This window comes from Salvelinus sp. IW2-2015, linkage group LG4q.2 (assembly GCF_002910315.2).
Source record: "Salvelinus sp. IW2-2015 linkage group LG4q.2, ASM291031v2, whole genome shotgun sequence".
Lineage (NCBI taxonomy): Eukaryota > Metazoa > Chordata > Actinopteri > Salmoniformes > Salmonidae > Salvelinus > Salvelinus sp. IW2-2015.
Window position 1 is genome coordinate 12,765,241 of NC_036843.1, and position 27,135 is coordinate 12,792,375.

Below are 27,135 nucleotides of genomic sequence, written 5' to 3' on the forward strand. Positions count from 1 at the left end.
ACAATAACGACAATAACGCTGAATACAGATGTAGGATCTTAATTTGATCACCCTGTTGCAGGAGAACTGCAATGCAGGTTTAAAAAGGCTTCTAAAGTTTGTAATTTCTACTTTGAAATTCCAGACTTTATTTTCCCTTAAAATGTCCATTAATTATAATCCACATAATAATTCACATTTCCTGTTGCTGCAGGATAGTTTTTCTGCTGTAGCAAACTGGCATAATGACATGATGCCATGTGATGGTTTGCTTGAGCACACACTGCTACCTGCTGGCTGTGTGGTTTATAACATTGAGTATTAACATTCAGTCCCCCATTCAAACCGAGGTCAATGCAGTGGTGGAAAAAGTACCCAATTGTCATACTTGAGTAAAAGTAAAGATACCTCGATAGAAAATGACTTAAGTGAAAGTAACCCAGTAAAATACTACTTGAGTAAAAATATAAAAGTATTTGGTTTTAAATATACTTAAGTATCAAAAGTAAATGTAATTGCTAAAATATACTCAAGTATCAAATGTAAAAGTATGAATCATTTCAACTTCCTTATATTAAGCAAACCAGATGGCACAAAAGTCTATTTTTTTTAAACGAATAGCCAGGGGCACACTCCAACATAATTTACAAACAAAGCAATTGTGTTTAGTGAGTCTGCCAGATCAGAAGCAGCAGGGATGACCAGGGATGTTCTCTTGATAAGTGTGTGAATTGGACCATTTTCCTGTCAAAATGTAACGAGTACTTTTGGGTGTCAGGGAAAATGTATGGAGTAAAAAGTACATTATTATCTTTAGAAATGTAGTAAAGTAAAAGTTTCCATAAATAGTAAAGTACAGATACCCCCCCCAAAACTACTTAAGTAGTCCTTTAAAGTATTGTTTACTTAAGTACCTTATACCACTGGGTCAATGTGATGACATTCTGATAAATTCTCATTCACAGACCACCAACCAAGGCTTCAGTATCAACGTCCCCCATAAGTTTAACATCCACAACTTTAAGGCTCCCACCTTCTGTGACCACTGTGGTTCTCTACTGTGGGGCCTTGTCAGACAGGGTCTACACTGCAAGAGTAAGATTCTTTCTCTCATTTCTTATATTCTTGCTCTCTCGCTCTCTCAGATGTTTATAGGCAGGTGTTCCATTTTCATGGCTTATTAACCTGTACTTCCTGTCTGTTGTGTGTCTGTCCTCTGCAGTCTGTAAGATGAATGTACACATCCGCTGTAAGGGCAACGTAGCACCCAGCTGTGGGGTCAACAGTGTGGAGCTGGCCAACAAGCTGGCAGAGATGGGCCTGCAGGCTGGGGGGCTCTCCAAACGCAACTCACTGGTACGCTAACTAGATGAAAAGAGAGAGCGGGAGAGGAAGAGATAGCGTGCCAAGTTAACCCACACATACAAACCACAGGAGGTTGGTGGCACCTTAATTGGGGAGGACAGGCTCGTGGTAATGGCTGGACCGGTATAAGTGGAATGGTATTAAACAAATGGTTTCAATGTGTTTGATGCCATTCCATTTGCTCCGATCCAGACATTATTATGAGCCGTTATCCCCTCAGCAGCCTCAACTGATACACACACGTACGTAGATACATACACATACAGTTTATATACACTAATGTTGGAGTCATTAAAACTCGTTTTTCAACCACTCCACAAATTTCTTGTAACAAACTATAGTTTTGGCAAGTCGGTTAGGACATCTACTTTGTGTATGACACAAGTAATTTTTCCAACAATTGTTTACAGACAGATTATTTCACTTATAATTCACTGTATCACAATTCCAGTGGGTCAGAAGTTTACATACACTAAGTTGACTGTGCATTTTAAACAGCTTGGAAAATTCCAGAAAATGATGTCATGGCTTTAGAAGCTTCTGATAGGCGAATTGACATCACTTGAGTCAATTGGAGGTTTACCTGTGGATGTATTTCAAGGCCTACCTTCAAACTCAGTGCTTCTACACCTGTATTGCTTGCTGTTAGGGGTTTTAGGCTGGGTTTCTGTACAGCACTTTGAGATATCAGCTGATGTACGAAGGGCTATATAAATACATTTGATTTGATCATGTTGTGGGGGTGCTTTGCTGCAAGAGGGTCTGGTGCACTTCACAAAATAGATGGCATCATGAGGGAGGAAAAGTATGTGGATATATTGAAGCAACATCTCAAGACATCAGTCAGGAAGTTAAAGCTTGGTCGCAAATGGGTCTTCCAAATGACAATGACCCCAAGCATACTTCCAAAGTTGTGGCAAAATGGCTTAAGGACATCAAAGTCAAGTATTGGAGTGGCCATCACAAAGCCCTGACCTCAATCCTATAGAAAATTTGTGGGCAGAACTGAAAAAGCGTGTGCGAGCATGGAGGCTTACAAACCTGACTCAGTTACACCAGCTCTGACAGGAGGAATGGGCCAAAATTCACCCAACTTATTTTGGGAAGCTTGTGGAAGGCTACCCAAAACGTTTGACCCAAGTTAAACAATTTAAAGGCAATGCTACCAAATACTAATTGAGTGTATGTAAACTTCTGACCCACTGGGATTGTGATGAAAGAAAGAAAGAAAGAAAAGTTGAAATAAATCATTCTCTCTACTATTATTCTGACATTTCACATTCATAAAATAAAGTGGTGATCCTAACTGACCTAAGACAGGACATTTTTACTAGGATTAAATGTCAGGAATTGTGTGAAACTTAGTTTTTAAATGTATTTGGCTAAGGTGTATGTAAACTTCTGACTTCAACTGTACATACATTTCATACATACTCTGTTGTCCCCCAGTCCCCTGGAGGGCAGGGCCAGGAGCGGGCCCTCAGTGTGAGGAGGGAGAGTGGAAACCCTCAGCAGCAGACCAGACGGCTAGGTATCTCTGACTTCACCTTCCTACAGGTGTTGGGCAAGGGCAGCTTCGGCAAGGTGAGACAATAGTGATACACTATAGAGCGATACCACAAGGGACTGTGTGAGGGTTTGGAGTTGGGTAATTAACGTGTGTGTGGTTTATTCTTATTTCAGGTGATGCTGGCTCGGTTGAACAGCAGTGAGCGGGTGTTCGCAGTTAAGGTGCTGAAGAAGGACATAATTCTGCAGGATGATGATGTTGAGTGCACTATGACAGAGAAGAGAGTGCTGTCACTAGCTGGCTGCCACCCCTACCTCACTCAGCTCTACTGTTGCTTTCAGACACTGGTGAGACACGCACACATTCTTACATTTACAGTTGACTGCAGTCACACAATATATATATTTGCTGTAATGCCTGGCAGCAGGCCCTAACGTTATCTGAGTGTGAGAGGTTAAATTGAGTGTGACGCAGGAAGCACAGTGTGAATGGCCATCTGGATGCCAGAGCTATTCTACCACCCAGAGCCTGCTCTGCTTTAGTTGCTTGAACCCTGGCTGGTCTACTTCAATGTGGATGACAATCGAGCAGTGTGGAGTGATGGGTTAACTCTGGCTCCTAGACACAGCTTACTATGTATACCTCAGCTGCCCCCAGACCACACTCTATCTTCACTCCATAGTTCTCTGTCTTCTTTGAGTGGGAGTTACAGTACTTCATATCTTAACAATGCAAATTGTAGCTGTACCTCATCTCTCACAGAGCCTCTCTACACCATTCATATCCATGACTAATCCAGTTGGGTTACTTGTCAATATCTTACCAATGACATCAAGTTAATCTAAGACATGCTCAGTAGATAAACACAGGAAGGGCTCTATAGTCTTTACCTACCTAGTGTGCTGCAGTTGAACAGAACACCTTGTGCTGGCTAGTCATGTCTGGTACATTTATGGCCCATACAGTACTGCACTACATGTTCCACAGGGAAGTGTTTTTTCCTGCTCCCATATTCTGGAACATATGTGTGCCTAACCTGTAATGAGAAATTATTTATGTATTTGCACAGTGTACACTGCTTAAAATGGAGCTGGAGAAGAAGGCAGATGTTTTACGTGCCCCCAACCGATTGTGTTTTTTTGTTTGTTTATTTGCGTTGTTTGTAACTTAATTTTTTTACTTATTTTGTATATAATGTTGCCGCTACCGTCTCTTATGACCGAAAATAACTTCTGGACATCAGGACTGCGATTACTCACCACGGACTGGCAGAATTCTTTTTTTCCTTTAACGAGTCTGATGAGCCCGACGCGAACGATATACTGCTTTCTCGGGAACAGGCTCAGATCCCTGTGATTTGCGTGAAGAGGAGGCGAAGAAAAAGGGGCCGGAAGGTGGGCTGCCTTCTGAGAATTCGTAGGCGATCGAATAAACGCCCGCTTCCTTCCATTATGCTAGCAAACGTGCAATCTTTGGACAATAAAATAGATGACCTACGCGGAAGATTAAACTACCAACGGGACATTCAAAACTGTAATATCTTATGCTTCACGTAGTCGTGGCTGAACGACGACACTCAACATACAGCTGGCTGGTTATACGCTACACTGGCAGGACAGAACAGCGGCGTCTGGTAAGACAAGGGGCGGCGGACTATGTATTTTTGTAAATAACAGCTGGTGCACGATATCTAAGGAAGTCTCGAGCTATTCCTCGCCTGAGGTAGAGTATCTCATGATAAGCTTTAGACCACACTATCTACCTAGAGAGTTTTCATCTGTATTTTTCATAGCAGTTTACATACCACCACAGTCAGAGGCTGGCACTAAGACAGAAATGAATGAGCTGTATTCTGCCATAAGCAAACAAGAAAACGCTCACCCAGAGGCAGCGCTCCTAGTAGCCAGGGACTTAAATGCAGGGAAACTTAAATTCGTTTTACCAAATTTCTATCAGCATGTTAAATGTGCAACCAGAGGGGGAAAAAAACTGGACCACCTTTACTCTACACACAGAAGCATACAAAGCTCTCCCTTGCCCTCCATTTGGCAAATCTGACCATAATTCTATTCTTCTCATTCCTGCTTACAAGAAAAAATTTAAGCAGGAAGCTGCACTGACTAGATCAATAAAAAAGTGGTCAGATGAAGCAGATGCTAAGCAAAAGCAAAAAACATTGAGGAGTGCACCAGTCACTGGCTTCATCAATAAGTGCATTGATGACGTCGTCCCCACAGTGACCGTACGTACATACCCCAACCAGAAGCCATGGATTACAGGCAACATCCGCACTGAGCTAAAGGCTAGAGCTGCCGCTTTCAAGGAGCGGGACTCTAAACCGGAAGCTTATAAGAAATCCCGCTATGCCTTCCGAAGAACCATCAAACAGGCAAAGCATCAATAAAGGACAAAGATCAAATCATACTACACCGGCTCTGACGCTCGTCGGATGTGACAGGGCTTGCAAACCATTACGGACTACAAAGGGAAGCACAGCCGAGAGCTGCCCAGTGACACGAGCCGACCAGACGAGCTAAACTACTTCTATGCTCGCTTCGTCGCAAATAACACTGAAACATGCATGAGAGCACCAGCTGTTCCGGAAGACTGTGTGATCACGCTCTCCGCAGCCGATATGAGTAAGACCTTTAAACAGGTCAACATTCACAAGGCCGCAGGGCCAGACAGATTACCAGGACGTGTACTGCGAGCATGCGCTGACCAACTGGCAAGTGTCTTCAATGACATTTTATTTTATTTATTATTATTTATTTTTTTGAAAACTCTGTTTATTAAGTTTTACACACACATACAAGACAACACAAAGCAATATAAATAATATACTCAACTAGAAAAAATACAAATAATATATATATTTTTTAATTGCTTTAAAGATACCATATTTTAGACAAGTTAAACACACCAGGCAGAAGGCTACAAAGGTTAAAGGGCAATCTATAGTACAGGGACAGAGCAAACATCTCACCATTGTTCCTGTAAACAGTCAAGGGATAGGGGTGGAGAAATGCAACCACTCACAGACAGTCATGGCCACAGACCGACCATCCACTGGACCAAAAATAAAAAGTTTACAATGCTTTAAAATAAAAAATGAATAATAATAATTTTATGTAGGCGTGAACAAAATTTTAAAATAAAAATAACTGGGAAAAACAAGCTCACATTTTAGTCTCTGCCCGGGAAAGATGAACAAGGCATCCGCAGGTCACGATCAATAAGCACATCAACCTCAATATGCCCCCCCGCCCCAGAAAAAACACAAAGAAATGCTCATCCAACCCCTGGTCATCCAACCACAGGGGGGTCAAATACAGACTTATTTTGGTTTTAATAGGAATGCCATCAGAGGATGGACTGTTTAAAGTAAGACCGGAATGGAGCCCAAGCCTCATTAAACAGTTTGGGGTTCCCATGTGAATTGAATAAAAAAAAATCTAGTTTCAGAGAGCACAACACATCTCTCACCCAATATTTATAAGATTGGGGAGCTGCCATCTTCCAGTTCTGTAGTATTAGCCGTCTAGCTAAGAGTTGTATAAGCAACAGTGTCCGACTGGATTCTTGACGGGGGGGTACCTATGGGCAGTACTCCAAAAAGGGCTGTAAGGGGAGACGGATCTATAACAGTGTCATATACAGTGGGGAGAACAAGTATTTGATACACTGCCGATTTTTTTGCAGGTTTTCCTACTTACAAAGCATGTAGAGGTCTGTAATTTTTTATCATAGGTACACTTCAACTGTGAGAGACGGAATCTAAAACAAAAATCCAGAAAATCACATTGTATGATTTTTAAGTAATTAATTAGCATTTTATTTTTAAACTGCATTGGCGGTTAGGGGCTCTTAAGTAATCATTTCACTGTAAGATGTATTCGGCGCATGTTACTAATAAAATGTTATTTGATTTGTATTTTCCCATTGGTATCAGGGAGTAGTGGCTCTGCAGTGACAGCCACATGCATCTGCTATATGGGCTCGTGAAATTAAATGTTATTGGTCACATACACATGGTTAGCAGATGTTAATGTGAGTGTAGCGAAATGCTTGTGCTATCTAACAAGTAATCTAACAATTACCCAACAACTACCTAATACACACAAATCTAAAGGGGTGAATGAGAATATGTACATATACATTTATGGATGAGCGATGGCCGAGCGGCATAGGCAAGGTGCAATAGATGGTATAAAATACAGTATATACATATGATATGAGTAATGTAAGATATGTAAACATCATTAAAGTGGCATTGTTTAAAGTGACTAATGATCCATTTATTAAAGTTGCCAGTGATTGGGTCTCAATGTAGGCAGCAGCCTCTCTGAGTTAGATTACTGTATAGCAGTCTGATGCTCTTGAGATAGAAGCTGTTGTTCAGTCGCTCAGTCCCAACTTTGACGCACCTGTACTGACCTCGACTTCTGGATGGTAGCGGTGTAAACAGGCAGCGGCCCGGGTGGTTATTGTCCTTGATGATCTTTTTGGCCTTCCTGTGACATCGGGTGCTGTAGGTGGTCATGGAGGGCAGGTAGTTTGCCCCCGGTGATGCGTTGTGCAGACCGCACCGCCCTCTGGAGAGCCTGGGCGGTGCAGTTGCCGTACCAGGCAGTGATACAGCACGACAGGATGCTCTCAATTGTGCATCAGTAAAAGTTTGTCTCCACCCTCTGGAGAGCCTTGCGGTTGAAGGCAGTGCAGTTGCCGTACCAGGCTGTGATACAGCCCGACAGGATGCTCTCGATTGTCACCCAAAACCCTGACAAACCTTTACAGATGCACAAGACAAATTTCTTCAGCCTCCTGAGGTCCACCCACATTATCTGTGTGGGTGGACCATTTCAGTTTGTCTGTGATGTGTACAACGAGGAACTTAAAACTTTCCACCTTCTCCACTGCTGTCCCTTCGATGTGGATAGGGGGGTGCTCCTTCTGCTGTTTCCTGAAGTCCACGATCATCTCCTTTGTTTTGTTGAGTGAGAGGTTGTTTTCCTGAAACCAACCTCCGAGTGCCCTCACCTCCTCCCTGTAGGTTGTCTCGTCGTTGTTGGTAATCAAGCACACTACTGTTGTCTGCAAACTTGATGATTGAGTTGAAGGCGTGAATGGCCACGCAGTCGTGGGTGAACAGGGAGTAAGGGAGGGGGCTGAGCATGCACCCTTGTGGGGCCCCAGTGTTGAGGATCAGCAAAGTGGAGATGTTGTTTCCTACCTTCACCACCTGGGGTCGGCCCGTCAAAGTCCAGGACCCAATTTCACAGGGCGGGATTGAGCCCCAGGGCCTCCTGCTTGATGATGAGCTTCGAGGGTTCTATGGGGTTGAATGCTGAGCTGTAGTCAATGGACAGCATTCTTACTTGGGTATTCCTCTTGTCCAGATGGGATAGGGCAGTGTGATGGCGATCGTATCGTCTGTGGACCTGTTGGGGCGGTATGCAAACTGAAGTGGGTCTAGGATGGCCGGTAAGGTGGAAGTGATGTCAATCAAAGCACTTCATGATGACAGAAGTGAGTGCTACGGGGCGATAGTAATTTAGTTCAGTTGTCTTTGCCTTCTTGGGTACAGGAACAAAGGGTGGCCATCTTGAAGCATGTGGGGACAGCAGACTGGGATAGAGAGCGACTGAATATGTACGTAAACACACCAGCCTGCTGGTCTGCGCATGCTCTGAGGACACGGCTAGGGATGCCGTCTGGGCCAGCAGCCTTGCGAGGGTTAACACGTTTAAATGTTTTGCTCACGTCGGCCACGGAGAAGGAGAGGGGGGGTTCAGTCCTTGTTATCGGTCTGCAACAGTGGCACTGTATTATCCTCAATGCGGGCAAAGAAGGGGTTTAGTCTGGAAGCGTGACGTTGGTGTCTGGGACGTGGCTGGTTTTCTTTTTGTAGTCTGTGATTTCCTGTAGACCCTGCCACATACGTCTCGTGTCTGAGCCGTTGAATTGCGACTCCACTTTGTCCCTCTACCGGCATTTCGCTTGTTTTATTGCCTTGCGGAGGGACTACACTGTTTATATTCAGCGATGTTCCCAGACCTCTTTCCATGGTTAAATGCAATGGTTCGCGCTTTCAGTTTGCCGCGAATGCCGCCATCCATCCATGGTTTCTGGTTAGGGTAGGTTTTAATAGTCACAGTGGGTACAACATCGCCAATGCACTTCCTTATATACTCACTCACCGAGTCAGCGTATAGATCGGTGTTGTTCTCTGAGGCTGACCGAAACATATCCCAGTTTGTCTCTGTCGGTGCGATGCATGGAGAAGCCCGGTGGCTGAACCGATTCCGACAACATATCCCGAGAGAGCCATGTTTCCGTGAAACAGAGAATGTTACAATCTCTGATGTCTCTCTGGAAGGCAACCCTTGCTCGAATTTCGTCTACCTTGTTGTCAAGAGACTGGACATTGGTGAGTAGTATACTCTGGAGCTGGGGGGGATGTGCACGCCTGACCAAGAGGCCGCTGCATCTATCTCTTCTGAGGCGCCGTTGTTTTGGTTCGGCTTCTGGGATTAGATCCATTGTCCTGGGTGCTGGTCCAAACAGAGGACCCGCTTCGGGTATATCCTATTCCTGGTCGTAAGTAAGTTGATGTCGCTCTTATATCCAATAGTTCTTCCCGGCTGTATGTAATAAACTTAAGTTTTCCTGGGATAACAATGTAAGAAATAATACATTAAAATACTAAATACTGCATAGTTTCCTAAGGACTCGAAGCGAGGCGACCATCTCTGTCGGCGCCATTTTGTATAGTAGAGTAATAGACAAGAGTTTGACGTCACTTCCTCCTTGACATAAGGAACTTGGTATGTCCTCAAACATGTAGAGCTGTTGTGGAGAAAGTTGGGATTCGTTGTTGTGTATGTACGAAAGGAACCATTGTCCCTGTGTTGCAGGACCGCCTGTTCTTTGTGATGGAGTTTGTCAACGGGGGCGACCTCATGTTCCACATCCAGAAGTCCAGGAAGTTTGAGGAGGGCCGGGCTTGCTTCTACACTGCCGAGATCACCTCTGCACTCATGTTCCTGCACAGCAAGGGCATCATCTACAGGTCCAATACACACACACACACACACACACAATCACATGCTCTTATATAGAGACAGCTAACCTTTTCATTGAAGTGATGCCAAAGTGGCAGGTGACTGGTTCTTATCCATCTAGATTAGTGTGTGTGTGGTCTTTTAATAGTCTTTTTACAGGGTTGTTGTCCACTTACCGTGATGGCCAACACAACGGTCTCTCTGCCAAACCTCATGTTGATAAAGGTGGCAGAAGCATGTGAGCGGCTACGCTAAATGTCGAGTTTATATTTAGATAGCCCTCCATGTCAGCGCCACATTGTATGACTGCTAGATTGATGTGACGAGCTAACGTCTTTTCCTGGAAATACCCTAACCCTAGTACACCAGGTCTTTTCCTGGAAATACCCTAACCCTAGTACACCAGGTCTTTTCCTGGAAATACCCTAACCCTAGTACACCAGGTCTTTTCCTGGAAATACCCTAACCCTAGTACACCAGGTCTTTTCCTGGAAATACCCTAACCCTAGTACACCAGGTCTTTTCCTGGAAATACCCTAACCCTAGTACACCAGGTCTTTTCCTGGAAATACCCTAACCCTAGTACACCAGGTCTTTTCCTGGAAATACCCTAACCCTAGTACACCAGGTCTTTTCCTGGAAATACCCTAACCCTAGTACACCAGGTCTTTTCCTGGAAATACCCTAACCCTAGTACACCAGGTCTTGCTCTATAACAGTACTAAAGACCTTGTGCTGACTTCTCAACATATGGTCCCAGATGTAGCTCAAGTGTATTATGTAACCTAATCACCTTCTTGTCTTAACTACTGTATCTCTTCCTCGGCTCTTTCACCTCGAGGTAAAGGGCTCATTATCAGCCTATCAGGGGCAATAAAATGGAGCAACAAAAATATTTTGCAAAAGTGCTTTAACCTCGATTTTAGACCATTAATATTATCTTAAATCAAAGACCAGAGCTAATAGTACCCAATGTCAAAATGTTACAGACCACACGGTCCCCTCCTTGACTAGTCCTTAATCTCTTCAGGTTTGCTTACTGTGCTGTTAGTCACTTACATATTTGAAGTCCAGAACCACACAGAAATGAACTAACCACTAATATGTAAATGGTTTGGGTTAGTAAGTCAGTAAGTCACCAACTACTCCCTCTACTAGTACTTCCCGCTCCCTGTATTATAGGGAAGCACTTGGTTCCTGTCTCTATGGCTGCAGCTGTTTCCCAATCACCAGTTGGAGATGTGATTCACAGCAGATCAAGTCAGCATGCGGCAGACGTTCAGAATGCACTGAGATGTTTCCAGCAAGGCAGTTTGACCCCAAGGTCATGAACACACTGTGACTATGACCTACATCTCATAGACAAAGGTCTAATGTCTCTAATATCTACACTAGATTCACTGCCCAGCCGTGCCTCTCACAGGAAGTGATGAAGAGGAATTAGGTGGATGAGGTAGAGACTGAGGTTGGAGTAGAGAGCAAAACAAAAACTGAGATAAACCAGAGGACAGGAAGCAGGCAGGGTTTGTGATTAAGTGGAGGGTAATTCTCATAGTAAAACGGTGTCATTGGACTCGAGCCTGAAAACCCCACTACCCACTGGTCACAAACTGTTTGAATCAACGTTGTTTCAACCTCATTTGTCAATGTATTGTGACATGGAATCTATGTGGAAAATACATTGGATTTGAAAAAGTAATCAACTGTTTTGAGGGTTAAATTTCAACCACAGGATTATGTCATCATTGTAACCAATTTCCAACATAAACAAACCTGGAATGAAATATGTTGAATTTGAAACATCAGATCTTCAACTTTATATCCACTATATCCCATCACCTACTGGAGAGTTGATCTACAGCTATTCATTTGGTCTCCCATCCAGGGTTTTAACCAGGCCCAGCTTAGCTTTTATATTTATCACTGACTACTACCAATGTGCTATTGTTAGAATTATTATTGAGAGCTCTTAATAACTAAATATATTCACTGCTATCAAAGTCATTCCAAAACGGAGGTTTAACAGAGCAAATTGAAATGTAACCATAAGTCATATCATCAATATGTAGGCCTATATAGTATTTGCAAAGTCATCACCAGCTATTGTTTCCATTCAACCCAGGGTTCAACAAAAAATAGACAATACATATAGGCCTAGGGTTTCAAGCTTTGGTTGATTTCAAATGTAATCTTAAAGTTATTAATTAGGACTAAATCAAGTCATACTTTTATTTAAACTGAATTTAAAATTTGAATTGATTTAGTTCTGTTCATTAACTTGTTTGAGATGGCGACGTAAATCCAACATATCAATTATTAATTTGTAGACAAACTGGATCTAGAATTTTTTGGTTGTCAACGCAACCAAATATCAACATTTTGAAGGGGATAGTTTCATCAGTACCATTGACTTGGCCTGGCTTTAATTCCAGTTTGTCTACAAATTAATAATTGATATGTTGGATTCACGTCTCCATCTCAACCAAGAATCAAAGTTAAAGAATATGACTAAATCACACTTTATTTAAAGTGTATTTAAAGATTGATTTGATTTAGTCCTATTCTTTAACTTAGATTTTTGTTTGAGATGGAGACGTGAATCCAACACATCAATTATTAACTCGAAGATTACATTTCAAATATACCAAAGCTTGAAACCCTAGGTCTATATGTACAGTTGAAGTCGGAAGTTTACATACACTTAGGTTGGAGTCATTAAAATTAGTTTTTCAAAAAAAACTATAGTTTTGGCAAGTCGGTTAGGAAATCTACTTTGTGCATGACACAAGTAATTTTTCCAGCAATTGTTTACAGACAGATTATTTCACTTATAATTCACTGTATCACAATTCCAGTAGGTCAGAAGTTTACATACACTAAGTTGACTGTGCCTTTAAACAGCTTGGAAAATTCCAGAAAATTATGTCATGTCTTTAGAAGCTTCTGATAGGCTAATTGACATCATTTGATTAAATTGGAGGTGTACTTGTGGATGTATTTCAAGGCCTACCTTCAAACGCAGTGCCTCTTTGCTTGACATCATGGGAAGAAAATCTAAAGAAATCAGCCAAGACCTCAGGAAAAACATTGTAGACCTCCACAAGTCTGGTTCATCATTGGGAGCAATTTCCAAACGCCTGAAGGTACCATGTTCATCTGTACAAACAACAGTACGGAAGTATAAACACCATGGGACCATGCAGCCGTCAAACTGCTCAGGAAGGAGACGTGTTCTGTCTCCTAGAGATGAACGTACTTTGGCGTGAAAAGTGCGAATCAATCCCAGAACAACAGCAAAGGACATTGTGAAGATGCTGGAGGAAACAGGTACAAAAGTACCTATATCCACAGTTAACCAAGTCCTATATTGACATAACCTGAAAGGCCACTCGACAAAGAAGAAGCCACTGCTCCAAAACCTCCATAAAAAAGCCAGACTACGGTTTGCAACTGCACATGGGGACAAATATCATACTTTTAGGAGAAATGTCCTCTGGTCTGATGAAACAAATATAGAACTGTTTGGCCATAATTATCATCATTATGTTAGGAGGAAAAAGGGGGAGGCTTGCATGCCGAAGAACACCATCCCAACCGTGAAGCACGGGGGTGGCAGCATCATGTTGTGGGGGTGCTTTGCTGCAGGAGGGACTGGTGCACTTCACAAAATAGATAACATCATGAGAAGGAAAATTATGTGGATATATTGAAGCAACATCTCAAGACATCAGTCAGGAAGTTAAAGCTTGGTCGCAAATGGGTCATCCAAATTGACAATGACCCCAAGCATACTTCCAAAGTTGTGGCAAAATGGCTTAAGGACATCAAAGTCAAGGTATTGGAGTGACCATCACAAAGCCCTGACCTCAATCCTATAGAAAATTTGTGTGCAGAACTGAAAAAGCGTGTGCGAGCAAGGAGGCCTACAAAACCTGACTCAGTTACACCAGCTCTGTCAGGAGGAATGGGCCAAAATTCACCCAACTTATTGTGGGAAGCTTGTGGAAGGCTACTCGAAACGTTATACAATTTAAAGGCAATGCTACCAAATACTAATTGAGTGTATGTAAACTTCTGTCCCACTGGGAATGTGATGAAAGAAATAAAAGGTGAAATAAATCCTAATAATCTACTATTATTCTGACATTTCACATTCTTCAAATAAAGTGGTGATCCTAATTGACCTAAGACAGGGAATTGTTACGAGGATTAAATGTCAGGAATTGTTAAAGGTCTACACTCGTGGCCAAAAGTTGAGAATGACACAAATATTAATTTTCACAAAGTCTGCAGCCTCCGTTTGTTTGATGGCAATTTGCATATACTCCAGAATGTTATGAAGAGTGATCAGATGAATTGCAATTAATTGCAAAGTCCCTATTTGCCATGCAAATGAACTTGGAATGCGCGCGAAAACACAGTTTCCAACCCACATTCATCAGACCCTGCCCACCAAAATGGCACCCCAGTGAGCGATCAATGTCAGTGATTCTCTCGTTAGAGGAGCGAGGTGTGAGTGTTGGCTGAAGTGATCACTCTGTCATGCTGAATTGAGGCTGTTGGCGGAAATAATAGACTGGAAGCTTAGCAAATGAAGGAAGGTGGTCCTTGAAAAATCATTGGTCTTCCTCTGTCAACTATGGTTGACGTGCCGTCATCATTGCTTTGCACAAAAAGGGCTTCACAGCAAGGATATTGCTGCCAGTAAGATTGCACCTAATACAACCATTTATCGGATCATCAGAGAACTTAAAGGAGAGTCTGGTTCAATTGTTGTGAAGAAGCGTCAGGGCGCCCAAGAAAGTCCAGCAAGCGCCAGGACCGTCTCCTGCATTTGATTCAGCTGCGGCGATCGGGGCACACACAGTACAGAGCTTGCTCAGTGAATGGCGCAGGCAGGCGTGGTGCATCTTGCACGCACAGTGAGGTGAAAGACTTTTTGGAGAATGGCCTGGTGTCAAAGAAAGGCAGCAAAAGAAGCCACTTCTCTCCAGGAAAAACACTCAGGGACAGAGAGTGATATTCTGCAAAAGGTACAGGGATAGGACTGCTGAGGACTGGGGTAAAGTCATTTTTCTTGATAATCCCCTTTTCCGATGGTTTGGGGGCATCCGAATATCTTGTCCGGAGAAGACAAGTGAGCGCTACCATCGAGTCCTGTGTCATGCCAACAGTAAAAGCATCCTTCAGACCATTCATTTGGGGGGTTGATTCTCAGCCAAAGGAAGTGGGCTCACTCACAATTTTGCCAAAGAACACACGCCATGAATTAAGAAGGTACCAACAGATCCTCTCGAGAGCAACTTTGCGCGCTCAATCCATCCACGGAACATTTGGTAGACGAACTAATTGCATTTTCCAGCATGATGGAGCACCTTGCCATAAGGCAAAAGTGATAACTAAGTGGCTCGGGGAACAAAACATCGATATTATGGGTCCATGGCCAGGAAACTCCCCAGACCTTAATCCCATTGAGAACTTGTGGTCAATCCTCAGGAGGCGGGTGGACAAACAACACCCCACAAATTCTGACAAACTCCAAGCATTGATTATGCAAGAATGGGCTGCCATCAGTCAGGAAGTGGCCCAGAAGTTAATTGACAGCATGCCAGGGCAGATTGCAGAGGTCTTGAAAAAGAAGGGTCAATAAAAGCCTTTGACACTTATGAAATGCTTGTAATTATACTTCAGTAACATCTGACAAATATATCTAAAGACACTGAAGCAGCAAACTTTGTGTAAATGTATATTTGTGTCATTCTCAACTTTTGGCCACGAATGTATGTAAACTTCCGACTTCAACAGTATTGTCTATTTTTTTTATTTAAACCCTAGGTTGAATTGAAACAAAAGCCGTTGATGACTTTGCAAATGCTATATAGGCCTAAAAAGTATAATTGAAATACTGTATGCTTATAAAGTATGCTTACATTTCATTTGCTTTGTTAAAATTTCGCCCTGGAATGGCTGATAGCAACAGTGAATATATTTCGTTTATATAAGGTTTATCTATGTTGAAAATTGGTTACTATGATGACATAATCCTGTGGTTCAAATTTCACCCTTAAAACAACAATTTCACATTCAATATGTTGAAAATTACATTGAAACAATGTTGATTCAACCAATTTGTGCCCAGTGGGATATTACATTTTATTAATTTGTAGACCAACTGGAATTTGACAACCAAACACAATTTAATATCACTTTTGCAATACAGTAAATACCCTATTAACTTGTTAACAAATTATGTGTTGGATTCACGTCTCTAACTTCAACAACAAAAATGTAAAGATTAAGATTAAGCCAGTGGCTCAGATGAAACTACCCAAGCATTAGATATACTTTAAATGTTGATATTTGGTTGCGTGGTCAACCAAACACAATTCAATAATATTTCATATGTAACAGTATTTATTCAACCTTAAAATGAGTAACACATCTATGGCCACATTTTGAGGTTAGCCTACTGTAACTCTAAATCTCTTATGTAATCAAGCGTGCATGTTCAAGATAGGTGTTCAAAGGTCGCAGGTCTGTGGAGATCTTCAGTTGCTTTAATAACCTGTGCAGAATCTTGAACAGCATTGATCACTTGCACTATGTCCTTTTAATGTAATCTCAACTGCAACCCAGGACATTTGGTTGTTCTATTAGATGAAGCTCAAAACACGTTAAGTTGTTGTATAAATACAAATATCTGTATTTGTATTCCCATTTGAACTTTGTTATGCTTTTAAATGGTTGACAGCGCAGTAATATCACATTTAGATCACAACTAAAACAAAAATCAGACATATTGTTTTTCTATTGTTATTGGGTTGTGCTTTTATTCTGAACAAAAATATAAATGCAACATGCAACAATTTCAATGATTTTTACTGAGTTACAGTTCATATGAGGAACTCAGTCAATTGAAACAAATTCATTAGAACCTAATCTATGTATTTCACATGACTGTTGGTCACAGATACCTTAAACAAATGGGCCTCAGGATCTCGTTATGATATTTTTGTGCATTAAAATTGCCCTCGATTTAAATGCAATTGTGTTCATTGTCTGTAGCTTATACCTACCCATACCATAACCCCGGCACTATGTTCACAACGTTGACATCAGCAAACCGCTCACCCACACTACGCCATACACGTGGTCTACGGTTGTGAGGCCCGTTGGATATACTGCCAAATTCTCAAAAATGACTTTGGAGGTGGTTTATGGTAGATAAATTAACATTTAATTTATCTGGCAACCGCACTGGTGGCTAATCCTGCAGTCAACATGCCAATTGCACATTTTACAAAGGTGCACCTGTGTAATGATCATGCTGTTTAATTGGCTTCTTAGAGTAATGGTGCCGACAGAGAGGGCTGCCTCACTTCTAGTCCTTAGGAAACTTTGCAGTATTTAAAAAATATATATATTCTCCTCGGTTGTTGTCACAGCCGTGTATAACCCCCCACAAGCAGATACCACAACGGCCCTCAAGGAACTTCACTGGACATTATGCAAACTAGAAACCATGTATCCTGAGGCTGCATTTATTGTAGTTTGGGTTTTTAACAAAGCAAATTTGAGAACAAGACTACCTAAATTCCATCAGCATATTGATTGTAGCGCTCGCGCTGGAAAAACACTGGATCGCTGCTATTCTAACTTCCGCGATGCATACAAGGCCCTCCCCCGCCCTCATTTCGGCAAATCTGACCACGGCTCCATTTTGCTCCTCACTTCCTATAGGCAGAAACTCAAACAGGATGTACCCGTGCTAAGGACTATTCAACGCTGGTCTGACCAATCAGAATCCACGCTTCAAGTTTGTTTTGATCACGCGGACTGGTACATGTTCCGGGTAGCTTCAGAGAATAATATCGACGTATACACTGATTCGGTGAGTGAGTTTATAAGGAAGTGTGCAGGAGATGTTGTACCTACTGTGACTATTAAACATGGACAGGTGACTAGGAATATGGCCGAATACAAACAGTGTAGTTATTCCCTCCACAAGGCAATCAAACAAGCAAAATGTCAGTATAGAGACGAAGTGGAGTCACAATTCAAGGGCTCAGACACATATGTGGCAGGGTCTACAGACAACCACAGACTACAAAAGTAAAACCAGCCACGTCACGGACACCGACGTCTTGCTTCCAGACAAACTAAACACCTTCTTTGCCTGCTTTGAGGGCAATACAGTGCCACCGATCTGGCCCGCTACCAAGGACTGTGGGCTCTCCTTCTCCGTGGCCGACGTGAGTAAGACATTTGAACGTGTTAACCCTAGCAAGGCTGCCGGCCCAGACGGCATCCCTAGCCGCTTCCTCAGAGCATGCGCAGACCAGCTGGCTTGTGTGTTTATGGACATATTCAATCTCTCTCTATCCCAGTCTGCTGTCCCCACATGCTTCAAGATGGCCACCATTGTTCCTGTACCTAAGAAGGCAAAGGTAACTGAACTAAATTGCTATCGCCCCGTAGCACTCACTTCTGTCATAATGAAGTGCTTTGATTGACATGTCAAGGATCATATCACCTCCACCTTACCTGTCACCCTAGACCCACTTCAATTTGCCTACCGCCCCAATAGGTCCACAGACGATGCAATCGCCATCACACTGCCCTATCCCATCTGGACAAGAGGAATACCTTTGTAAGAATGCTGTTCATTGACTACAGCTCAGCATTCAACATCATAGTACCCTCCAAGCTCATCATTAAGCTTGAGGCCCTGGGTCAACCCCGCCCTGTGCAATTGGGTCCTGAGCTTCCTGACGGGCAGCCCCCAGGTGGTCAAGGTAGGAAACAACATCTCCACTTCGCTGATCCTCAACACTGGGGCCCCAAAAGTGTGTGTGCTCAGACCCCACCTGTACTCCTTGTTCACTCATGACTGTGTGGCCATGCACGCCTCCAACTCAATCATCAAGTTTGCAGACGACACAACAGTAGTAGGCTTGATTACCAACAACGACAAGACAGCCTACAGGGAGGAGGTGAGGGCACTCGGAGGGTGGTTTCAGGAAAACAACCTCTCACTCAATGTCAACAAAACAAAGGAGAACTTGGACTTCAGGAAACAGCAGAGGGAGTACCCCCGTATCCACATCAACGGGACAGCAGTGGAGAAGGTAGAAAGTTTTAAGTTCCTCGGTGTACATATCACCAACAAACTGAAATGGTCCACTCACACAGATAGTGTGGTGAAGGCGGCGCAACAGCGCCTTTTCAACCTCAGGAGGCCGAAGAAATTTGTCTTGCCACCTAAAACCCTCACAAACTTTTACTGATGCACAATTGAGAGCATCCAGTCGGGCTGTATCACTGCCTGGTACGGCAACTGCACCGCCAAGGCTCTCCAGAGGGTGGTGCGGTCTGCACAACGCATCACCGGGGGCAAACTACCTGCCCTCCAGGACACCTACAGCAACCGAAGTCACAGGAAGGCCAAAAAGATCATCAAGGACATCAACCACCCGAGCCACTGCCTGTTCACCCCGCTGTCATCCAGAAGGCGAGGTCAGTACAGGTGTATCAAAGCTGGGACCAATAAGCTGTTTTTCAATTTCTATCTCAAGGCCATCAGCCTGTTAAACAGCCATCACTAACACAGAGAGGCTGCTGCCTACATACAGACTTGAAATCATTGGCCACTTTAATAAATGGATCACTAGTCACTTTAATAACATATCTTGCATTACTCATCTCATATGTATAAACTGTATTTCATACCATCTGTTGCATCTATTGATTCTTCCCTATGTCATTGCTATTCATATATGTATGTATATATTCTTATCCCATTTTTTTACTTAGATTTGTGTGTATTTCTGTAGGTAGTTGTGAAATTGTTAGATTACATGGTAGATATTGCTGCACTGTTGGAACTAGAAGCACAAGCATTTCGCTACACTCGCAATAACATCTGCTATCCATGTGTATGTGACCAATAAAATGTTATTTTATTTGATATGCCACACCTGTCAGGTGGATGGATTATCTTGGCAAAGGAGACATTCTCACTAACAGGGATGTAAACAAATTTGTGCACAATATGAGAGAAATAAGCTTTTTGTGCGTATGGAACATTTCTGTGATCTTTTATTTCAGCTCATGAAACATGGGACCAACACTTTACATGTTGCATTTATATTTTTAAGTACAGAATCACAAGCTTGATGTAGTAAATGTGTGCTAGGAGTATGGGACCAAATATTAAACTTTAGACTGCTTTATTTCTACAAATCTTCTTTTGCCCTGTGTTTGTTTTGCAGTGAGCCAGAGGCACCATGAGGAACTGAGTCAGTCACGTTTACAGTCAGTCAGGACAGGAAACACCAGATTAAACCAACCACACTATACTTCCATTAACGTGTGTCTGTGTGGCTTCACTCTATTTCTTTCTCTCTCCGTCCCTCTCACACATATACACACACGACCTACACATGAAGTCATTACCTCACCTTTACCTGCAGACTCAGCCATGCCCGTCTAACACCTTGGTGACACATCACTGCTGTGTCACCTGATCTCAGATTAGCGCTATTGGCTGGGTTAATCTGTCTGTCAGATAGCCAAGGCTCCAACGGCCTTAGTGGGGAGGAGGGGCCTCCAATAGAGATGGAGACCAGACAATTTATTGTCATGGGGGATGATTCATTATGAAGGAAATTACTAATGACTCTGCTCTGCTCCTACCTTATTGCTTCTCCTGATTCAAAAATATTGCTTCTCCTCATTACAGTGCTAATTCAAAGACTCTAGACAAACTTCAAAGATACAAGAGCCCAATGCCAACACATTTTGTTAATGTCTGTGTTTGAAGTTCTCCACATTTTTTGGGGGACAGGTCAATATTGACACTGCAGCCCAGCCATTCCCCTTCTCATCCCCCTTCCCCATTAGGCTCTGTCGTATGACTGTGACACTCCTCTCTGCTGTCAGTCATTGGTCAGTGTCCTGGCCAACAGTAGCTCTCTGTTCAGTTCTCCTCTGTGTCTCCTGGTCCTACGGTTGGTCACTGTCTTCATGTGGTCTAACTCACCATAATCTCTCACCTCACAGACATATTTTAGCAACAACTCTCGAAGGGGTTAGACTAGGATAGTTTAGCAGTCACAAAATTAAATATAGCAGTATTTGCTGACTCACTGGTAATGGGGAACATACTGGAAATACTGAAGTAATAGTTGAATAGTTTCCCCCAAAAATTGATGTACAGATGTATGCGTTTAGGAGTCTACAGGTCTGGAGATGTCTGTAATGAGGTGTTATGTTTTCCAGGGATCTTAAACTGGACAATGTGCTCCTTGATAAGGATGGACACTGTAAGCTGGCTGATTTTGGCATGTGCAAGGAGGGCATGTTTGAAGGTGTGGCCACGGGCACCTTCTGTGGGACTCCTGACTACATCGCCCCAGAGGTCAGTTTACCCCCCTCCGCTCATATACCCCTTCCTCTGCTCTAAGATTGCATTCTTTACACCAATGGGAATCATTAAGTATCGGTCTCCCATCGTTCTTTCGAAGGTCATTGGAGTTCCCATTATTTAGGAGCCAGCCCCACTACGTCACCCTACCACTCTGAATACCCAGTACTGTTAACACTGGTCCTCTAGTCCAGTCTCCCTGGTGGTTAGCAGCTAGGTAACACACCTGTGTTGGTTTGGCCACCTGAAACCATTTCAGTTCTGTCAGGAGAGCCCCATCTGCCTCACAGGCTCTGTTTGCCAACGCTCTTTAAGTCTCCACCACAAAATGCACCAAGAGAGGGGTCCTTGGTTACGAATTAGTGAGTTTATGAATGTGGAGTGTGCATGTGGTTGTACCTAAAGCATTTAGTCTGATGTTGATGAATGGCTTCATTGCCATCCCCAACACTCAGTCCTTAGTGTATCCCAGTGAAGAGCAGCTAAACCCAAGGAACTGTCTTGGCTCTGGAGTTCGGTGTTACATTTAGTAAAACTCCAGGTGATGTACTTTAGGTCTCTACTATGGTGTGTAATGTTGTTAAATGTCATGTGTTTTGGGTACCCAGATTCTTCAGGAGATGCTGTATGGGCCGTCTGTGGACTGGTGGGCTCTCGGGGTGCTGCTCTATGAGATGCTGTCTGGCCATGCCCCCTTCGAGGCAGAGAACGAGGACGACCTGTTTGAGTCCATCCTTAATGAGGAGATTATCTATGCATCCTGGCTGAGTGCTGATGCAGTCAATATCCTGAAAGCTGTAAGTCCATCCTAAAAACAAAAACAAATTAAGAGTCCATCCTTAATGCGGAGCTCATCTATCTGTCCTGAATGACCACAGTTAATCATGTCAATAACACTCAATGCTGTTCATGTTACAGAGGCCTTTATATTGTTTACATGAGAGAATATACAGTGGAGTCTGAAATGATTGACACACCTAAAGATTTGTATAAATAAAGTAGTCAAAAGTTTAGGATTTGGTCCCATATTCCTAGCACGCAACGACTACATCAAGTTTGGGACTGGACAAACCTGTTAGGGAGTCAAGCCCAGCCAATGAGAATTAGTTTTTCCCCACAAGGGCTTTATTACAGACAGAAATACTCCTCAGTTTCATCAGCTATCCGGGTGGCTGGTCTCAGACGATCCTGACGTTGGAGGCGGCTTATGGTAGAGAAATGAACATTCAATTCTCTGGGTACAGCTCTGGTGGATATTCCTACAGTCAGCATGCCAATTGCACGCTCCCTCAACTTCAGACATATGTGGCATTGTGTTGTGTGACAAAACTGCACATTTTAGAGTGGCCTTTTATTGTCCCCAGCACAAGGTGCACCTGTGTAATGATCATGCTGTTTAATCAGCTTCTTGATATGCCACACCTGTCAGGTGGATGGATTGTCTTGGCAAAAGAGAAAAGCTCACTGACAGGGACGTAAACAAGTTTGTGAACAAAATTTGAGAAATAAGCTTTTTGTGCGTATGGAACATTTCTGTGATCTTTTATTTCAGCTCATTAAACATGAGACCAACACTTTACATGTTGCGTTTATATTTTTGTTCAGTATAGAATCACAAGCTTGATGTAGTCAATGTGTGCTAGGAATATGGGACCAAATACTTAACTTTAGACTACTTTAATTCTACAAATCTTTAGGGGTGTCAATACTTTTGACCCCTACCTTTTTGAAAAGAAAAAATATTACTTGTTAAACAAAATCTATTACTCTCAGCAATTGTATTAGTATGAATAAATAGAAAAAGCCCCCCTTTTTTTGTTGCATACAATATAGCTCAGATTTGAATTATTGTACACAGTCATTATTGCTCATGTTCATCAGGAAGGTTTCAATCATTTCGGGCCCCACTCTGTCAGAGTACATTTTGTCTCTGAACCAAAGGGCAAGAAAATCAATCTATGCACAGTTGTGTATTTAGAGCTTTGCGAGGAAAAAATTATAAGTCCAATTAGCCTACCACCAGCGGTTTGCAAAATAGAATATCAACATTATAGATCACCATGTAGAGAGAAGCAGTAGCAACACTTCCATGCAAACAGAACTGGCACCCAGACATCTGTTGCCACAAATGATCTCAGGGTTGAAAAATAATATAAGCTCTCAGATTGGAGAGAACATACAGGGCAGGGTTTTGGGGACGGATTTTGGTCAGCGGATCGGGGTGGATAATAAATAATCTGGGTCCTAGTGTATGACTGTAGTCTCACAGTGCTCCCTCTGTCTTACATAACTATATTAAGGCACAGTCCACTACCCCACCACTATAAATAACGCTGCCTCCTCCCCTCTGCTCCTCCGCCCCCCTCCTCTAGTGTTGTTATCCAAACATGCTTTAGGAAGCAGCAGATCCTTGGCCTCAGCCACTGATTTTGCTCCTAGCGACACATCATGTTATTTAAAGGCTAGCTCGTGTCATCATATCCAGAGGCTTTCAACAGTTGAGTGGATTTAACTCGCTGCTCTATTTATACTGAAAGCTGCTCGCTCACCAGGGTTCTACTTCCTGCAAGCAACGTCCCGTGTGTTTGAGCCCTGGGACTGGTTATTCAAACAGAGAGCGCACATTGTTTGGTGTTTGACAGTTGAGATGCTGAGGTGAACATTATCCCATCTCATATTTGACTGGAACATAAGAGCGGGGTAAATGTGCCTGTGTCCTATTTCTTTGCATGTCTCTTTATCTGATATAGTAGGCTTGTTGTCTGTCTGCAGAGTTTAGTTCTCAGGCCTGGCTGAGTGGATGGCACAGGCCCGGTGTAGCCAGTGGAAAATATGATAGACTCAAATAGAATTTCCCAATTTCCATTTTGTGGTCAGTTGAGGAGGAAATTACATAGTTCATGATGGGACAGAGAGAAATGCACTGACTGACCAATTTCCTCTGCTCATCTACTCTTCTCTCCTGGCCTCGTCTTGTCTTCTTGTCTCTGCTTGTGTCTTCCTTTCTCTACATCAGCTCTACTTTCTCCTCTCCTCTCCTTGTGAACTGTTTTGTTATAAAAAACAAAACAGGAAGAAGAAATGCAATGGCTCTGGGGTGTTTAAGAGTGGCTTAGATTAAATCTCAGTTTAATTGTGGTCTGGTCTCAAAGCAAAGTGTATTGGTTGCGTACACAGATTTGTAGATGTGTACGCAATGCTTGTGTTTCTAGCTTCGGCAGTGCAGTAATAGCAAAAAATAATACACACATAATCCAGAAAAATAAATATATCAAGTTTTATATAGGATGAGCCGTGACTAGACTACAGTATATACATATAAAGTGGGTGAAACAGTATCTAAACATTATTGAAGTGACCAGTGTTCAGTTAATCTATATACATAGGGCAGCAGTCTCTGAGGTTCAGGGCAGGGTACTGGGCAGAGACCAGCTAGTGGTGACTGTTTAACAGTTTGATGGCCTGAAGATATAAGCTGTTTCTCAGTCTCTCGGTCCCATCTTTGATGCACCTGTACTGTCTCCGACTTCTAGATGGTAGCGGGGTGAACAGGCCGTGGCTCGGGTGGCTGAGGTCCTTGATGATTTTCTTGGCTTTCCTGTGACATTAGGTGCTACAGATGTCCTGAAGGGCAGGCAGTGTGCCACCGGTGATGCGTTGGGCTGACTGCACCACTCTCTGGAGAGCCCTACGGTTGCGGACGGTGGAATTGCCGTACCAGCCGGTGATGCAGCCTGACAGGATGCTCTCAATGGTGCATCTGTGGAAGTTCGTGAAGGTCGTAGGGGCCAAGCCAAATTTATTCAGCCTCCTGAGGTTGACGAGGCACAGATGCATTTTCTTCACCATCCTGTCTGTGTGAATGGACCGTTTTTCAGGTTGTCAGTGATGTGCACACCAAGGAACTTGAAGCACCACTCTGCCAGGGCTCTAATCTCCTCCCTGTAGGCTGTCTCATCGTTGTTGGTAATCAAGCCTACCACTGTTGGGTTGTGAGCAAACTTTATGATTTAGTTGGAGACGTGCGTGGCCAAGCAGTCATGGGTGAACAGGGAGTACCGGAGGGGGCTGAGCACACACCCTTGTGGGGCCGGTGTTGAGGATCAGTGTGGCAGAGGTGTTGTTGCCTACCTTCAGCACTTGGGGTCAACCCACCAGGACCCAGTTGCATGGGGAGGAGTTCAGACCCAGGGCCCTGAGCTTAGTTATGAGCTTGGAGGGCACTAATGGAGTTGAAAACTGAGCTGTAGTCGATGAACAACATTCTTACATACAGTACCAGTCAAAAGTTTGGACACACCTGCTCATTCCAGTGTTTTTCTTTATTTTTACTATTTTTGACATTGTAGAATAATAGTGAAGACATCAAAACTATGAAATACCACATATGGAATCATGTAGTAACAAAAAAAGTGTTAAACAAATCAAAATGTATTTTAGATTCTTCAAAGTAGCCACCCTTTGCCTTGATGGCAGCTTTGCATGCTCTTGGCATTCTCTCAACCAGCTTCATGGGGTAGTCAAATCAAATCAAATGTATTTATATAGCCCTTCGTACATCAGCTGATATCTCAAAGTGTTGTACAGAAACCCAGCCTAAAACCCCAAACAGCAAGCAATGCAGGTGTAGAAGCACGGTGGCTAGGAAAAACTCCCTAGAAAGGCCAAAACCTAGGAAGAAACCTAGAGAGGAACCAGACTATGAGGGGTGGCCAGTCCTCTTCTGGCTGTGCCGGGTGGAGATTATAACAGAACATGGCCAAGATGTTCAAATGTTCATAAATGACCAGCATGGTCAAATAATAATAATCACAGTAGTTGTCGAGGGTGCAGCACCRCAGGAGTAAATGTCAGTTGGCTTTTCATAGCTGATCATTAAGAGTATCTCTACCGCTCCTGCGGTCTCTAGAGAGTTGAGAACAGCAGGTCTGGGACAGGTAGCACGTCCGGTGAACAGGTCAGGGTTCCATAGCCGCAGGCAGAACAGTTGAAACTGAAGCAGCAACAATGCCAGGTGGACTGGGGACAGCAAGGAGTCATCATGTCAGGTCGTCCTGAGGAATGGTCCTAGGGCTCAGGTCCTCCGAGAGAGAGAAAGAAAGAGAGAGCATACTTAAATTCACACAGGACACCGGATAAGACAGGACAAGTACTCCAGATATAACAAACTGACCCTAGCCCCCCGACACATAAACTAATGCAGCATAAATACTGAAGGCTGAGACAGGAGGGGTCAGGAGACACTGTGGCCCCATCCGATGATACCCCCGGACAGGGCCAAACAGGAAGGATATAACCCCACCCACTTTGCCAAGGCACAGCCCCCACACCACTAGAGGGATATCTTCAACCACTAACTTACCATACTGAGACAAGGCCGAGTATAGCCCACAAAGATCTCCGCCACGGCACAACCCAAGGGGGGGCGCCAACCCAGACAGGAAGATCACGTCAGTGACTCAACCCACTCAAGTGACGGCATGGAAGAGCACCAGTAAGCCAGTGACTCAGCCCCTGTAATAGGGTTAGAGGCAGAATCCCAGTGGAAAGAGGGGAACCGGCCAGGCAGAGACAGCAAGGGCGGTTCGTTGCTCCAGAGCCTTTCCGTTCACCTTCACACTCCTGGGCCAGACTACACTCAATCATAGGACCTACTGAAGAGATGAGTCTTCAATAAAGACTTAAAGGTTGAGACCGAGTCTGCGTCTCTCACATGGGTAGGCAGACCATTCCATAAAAATGGAGATCTATAGGAGAAAGCCCTGCCTCCAGCTGTTTGCTTAGAAATTCTA

The 27,135-nt window shown here is 43.3% G+C and overlaps 1 protein-coding gene across 4 annotated transcripts in view; it reads left to right on the plus strand.

The window, feature by feature from the left end:
• Positions 1 to 27,135, plus strand: part of prkcha (protein kinase C, eta, a) — a 53,733-nt gene that overhangs the window by 19,966 nt on the left and 6,632 nt on the right. For all 4 annotated transcript variants that reach the window (XM_023986705.2, XM_023986706.2, XM_070443376.1 and 1 more), the window contains 7 exons: positions 945 to 1,074; positions 1,202 to 1,335; positions 2,794 to 2,928; positions 3,028 to 3,201; positions 9,772 to 9,926; positions 21,199 to 21,337; positions 21,952 to 22,140. In XM_023986705.2, the coding sequence (XP_023842473.1) occupies positions 945 to 1,074; positions 1,202 to 1,335; positions 2,794 to 2,928; positions 3,028 to 3,201; positions 9,772 to 9,926; positions 21,199 to 21,337; positions 21,952 to 22,140 (1,056 nt within the window). The remainder of the gene's footprint in view (positions 1 to 944; positions 1,075 to 1,201; positions 1,336 to 2,793; positions 2,929 to 3,027; positions 3,202 to 9,771; positions 9,927 to 21,198; positions 21,338 to 21,951; positions 22,141 to 27,135) is intronic.